Source organism: Coenobita brevimanus, chromosome 115 (assembly GCF_032717465.1).
Source record: "Coenobita brevimanus isolate Jiangsu-jjx chromosome 115, ASM3271746v2, whole genome shotgun sequence".
NCBI classification, from domain to species: domain Eukaryota; kingdom Metazoa; phylum Arthropoda; class Malacostraca; order Decapoda; family Coenobitidae; genus Coenobita; species Coenobita brevimanus.
In genome coordinates, this window is record NC_137068.1 from 3,588,545 (window position 1) to 3,592,500 (window position 3,956).

At 40.0% G+C, this 3,956-nt stretch overlaps 1 protein-coding gene across 1 annotated transcript in view; it reads right to left on the bottom strand.

Moving 5' to 3' along the window:
* Positions 1 to 771: 771 nt before the first annotated feature.
* The window catches only part of LOC145418574 (astakine-like), a 7,145-nt gene continuing 3,960 nt past the window's right edge, over positions 772 to 3,956 (bottom strand). Inside the window, exons 3-4 of the mRNA XM_080286942.1 lie at positions 1,694 to 1,803; positions 772 to 1,096 (exon numbers count right to left, since the gene is read on the bottom strand). Coding sequence (XP_080143068.1) covers positions 884 to 1,096; positions 1,694 to 1,803 — 323 coding nt within the window. The 3' untranslated portion in view covers positions 772 to 883. The remainder of the gene's footprint in view (positions 1,097 to 1,693; positions 1,804 to 3,956) is intronic.

Here is a 3,956-nt window from a genome sequence, read left to right on the forward strand (position 1 = left end):
CCGGCGCCCCCTTGTGGTAGACAGCGTCTCACCAGGGTCATACCAGGGTCCTTCTCACGGCGAAGTGCAGGGAAATAAGTGTGACCCCCGGGTGGATGACTCATATCCATCTGACAAAAATTTCGAACTCCTTTCAGCTCAGTCGATGGCCAAGTGTTGTCAGATTGGAGGCTTGATTTGACTAGTAACCATGGAGATTCACTATGGCTTAATGAATAACCCAAACACATAATATGCATTCAAACACTACATTGTTTTGTATAATGCCCTTAACGGATGAACGGATTAACCACATAAACATTCAAACATTTTTTTTCAATCAACTTGGCAAATTAAACTCTTCCCTAACGTAATTCATTTAAAATCAAACTCTTCCGTTACGTAATCAATTCAAAATCAAACTCTTCATAACGTAATCAATTTAAAATCAAACTCTTCCCTAACGTAATCAATTTAAATTCAAACTCTTCCCTAACGTAATCAATTTAAATTCAAACTCTTCCCTAACGTAATCAATTTAAAATCAAACTCTTCCCTAACGTATTCAATGTAAACTCAAACTCCTCCCTAACGTAATCAATTTAAATTCAAACTCTTCCCTAACGTAAGGAAGGAAGGAATAATGAGAAAAATAAAGAGGAGAGGAAATAAGGAAATATCAAGGAGAAGTGGACGAGATGGAAGAAGGAAATATCAAGAACAGAGGAAGGAGAGAAGGAACAAGGAAATAAAAAGAAGAGAGGTGTGACAGAAATGAGGAAGGACGGAGATATCAAGAAAGGTTGAAGAGAAGATAGATAGACAGACAGACAGACAGAAAGATAGATAGACAGATAGATAGATAGATAGTTATTAGTCGTATCTACAACTCTAAAAAAAAAAATTATTCGATTGAGTTTTGAGACCGTGAGTCCCCCTCGACATCCCTCTCCAACTCGGGGGAGGACGAGACAGGGGGGTAGAAGGCGAGGTTGGGGGTGGGGACGACCCAGTAGGGGGCCTGGTGGCGTGGAGGCTCACACTTGGAGGTCCTACTCGAGCACAGAAGGCCGGGGCGACAAGGACAAAGGCCCCTGTAGGCTTCTTCCAATGTGACCTGTCGGGAAGAAAGGAGTGACATTTTTTTTAATCTATTAATTTATCTATCCGTCTGTCTATCTACTTCTTTCTTTTTTATTTATCTATTTATTATATATATTTATCTATCTGGGCTGTTTATCAATTCATTTTTCTTTATTTATTTATTTGCCAATCTGTCGATCTATCTACAATTTATCTATTTATATATCTATCTACCTATCAATCTATCTAACTTTCTATTAATTTATTTACTTATAATTAAAATTTTGGGTGTAGCACAGTCCCGTCGAGTGAAAGCAATTTGACTAGTAACCATGGAGACTGGACCTACCCTGATGTCACTGAATTTACATATTCATTTATCTATCTATCTACCTATCTATCAATCTATCTATTTATTACTTATTAAAATTTGGAGTAGCACAGTCCCGTCGAGTGAAAGCAATTAGACTAGTAACCAAGGAGACTGTCCCTACCCTGATGTCACTGAATTTACCTATTTATCTATCTATCTACCTATCTATCTATCAATCTATCTCTCTATTTACTTATTCTATCATTACAATATTTTGAGTGGCGCAATTTGACTAGTAACCAAGGAGACTGGCCCTACCTTGAGGTCATTGGGGTAGAAGAGGTCAAAGGCTGATGGCTGATGGCTCTTGCAGTAGTCACCTATGCCACCAAGAGCCACGCACTGGGGAACGCTGTACCGGTTGTGGCCTGCGAGGAAGGAATCAATCAATCAATTAAGGAAGGAAAGAAGGACGGAAGGAAGGAAGGAAGGTATCAATCAATCAGTTAACTAAGGAAGGAAAGAAGGAAGGAAGGAAGGTATCAATCAATCAGTTAACTAAGGAAGGAAGGAAGGAAGGAAGGAAGGTATCAATCAATCAGTTAACTAAGGAAGGAAAGAAGGAAGGAAGGAATCAATCAATCAATTAAGGAAGGAAGGAAGGATGGAGAGAATGAAGAAGAGAGGAAGGAAGGATGCAATGAATGAATAAATGAATTAAGGAAGAAAGGAAGGAAGGAAAGGATGAAGTGAATGAAAGAAGGAAGAGAGGAAGGAAGGATGGAATGAAGGACGGAAGGAATAAGTACATAAGTATACTCGCATAAATACGTGTAAATATATAAAGATATATATACTTCGCCTACCTGCAGGGAATATGGTGAGAGAGAGAGAGAGAGAGAGAGAGAGAGAGAGAGAGAGAGAGAGAGAGAGAGAGAGAATTTAGGAAGTCTATATCTACTTCTCCAGTTAAACAGTTTCCCCTCGTATCGTATCGTTTATAAAGGCTCGATCTCTGGCAGCCTCCCTATTAAGTCCCTAATCTTTTAGCCACAATCTATGACCTCGTCCCAGGTCTTTTTCGGTCTGCCTCTCGCAACCCTACTCCCGACGTTCACACTTCTCACTTTCCGCACCCAGTTGTTATCCCCCATCCTCTCCACATGTCCAAACCCTCTCAATCTACCTCTCATCATCACAACACCAATACACTCTAGTCCCATCCCTCCTCTCAACTCTTCAATCGCAATCCTAGACCCCTCCGGCCTGTCATTCAAGGACGCACTGCACATCCACCTAATCACTGTCATTTCTGTACGTCTGAGCCTACGCATATCCTCTTCCTTTACTGCCCAGGTCTCATCACCATACAACATTACACTCCTAACACATGCCACATACAAAGATCCCTTAGCACGATAGGAGAGCCCTCTAAATGTCGGGAGAGGAAACATCTCCTTGAACTTCTTCCAACCACAGAGCTAACCCCAGCCCCACCTCCAGCATATAACATGTCTCCCAAATAACAAAACTCCTCCACACACTCAAGAAACTCATCACCAAGATTAATCCTTTCACACCTGACAATTTCCACCTGCTCTCCCCGACACACCGCACACATGAAATCAACATTATCTCAGTCTGCCTTTGGTACCACTATATCTCTTATGCACCCACTTATCACAAACACTGTACAAGATGGAATTACTTCCCACACCCTTGTGGCAAACTGCACATGGCCACACTCCCTCTGCTTTGAAGGTACGGCCACCAGCCCTAGATACCATCACTTATATTTTATCTGCATTTGCTTTCAAATCCTTGTGCCCCATTCCATCTCTCCACTTCCTAAATCTTTCCTCCGCCTCCCTTTCATTCTCTGCAATCAGCACCAACATCTTCCATTGGAGTCCATTTCTAAAGTTGCGTGAGAGGGCTTCAGTCACCATGACAAACAATAAGGGGCTCAAGACTGACCCCTGATGCACACCAACATTCCCGGAAAACTCATCACTCAGATCTCCATTCCCTCTCACTTGGGTGTCAGCACCACATACATGGCCACAACCACCCTAACCAGCCACTCCGATCCAATGTTTTCTCATTGCCCACTTCACCACCTCCCTTGGAACACTGTCAAAGGCTTTCTCCAAATATTAAAACACCGAATTTTAAACACGGAATATTAAAACATTAAGACGCTGAATATTAAAACACTGAATAAAACACCGAATATTTCAACACTGAATAAAACGCCGAATATTAAAACACTGATTAAAACACTGCTTAAAACACTGAATAAAACACCGAATATTAAAACACTGAATATTAAAACACCGATTAAAACACTGAATATTAAAACAATGAATATTAAAACACTGAATATTAAAACACTGAATAAAACACCGAATATTAAAACACTGAATATTAAAACACTGAATATTAAAACACCGAATATTAAAACAATGAATAAAACACCGAATATTAAAACAATGAATAAAACACCGAATATTAAAACAATGAATAAAACACCGAATATTAAAACACCGAATATTAAAACACTGAATAAAACACTGAACAT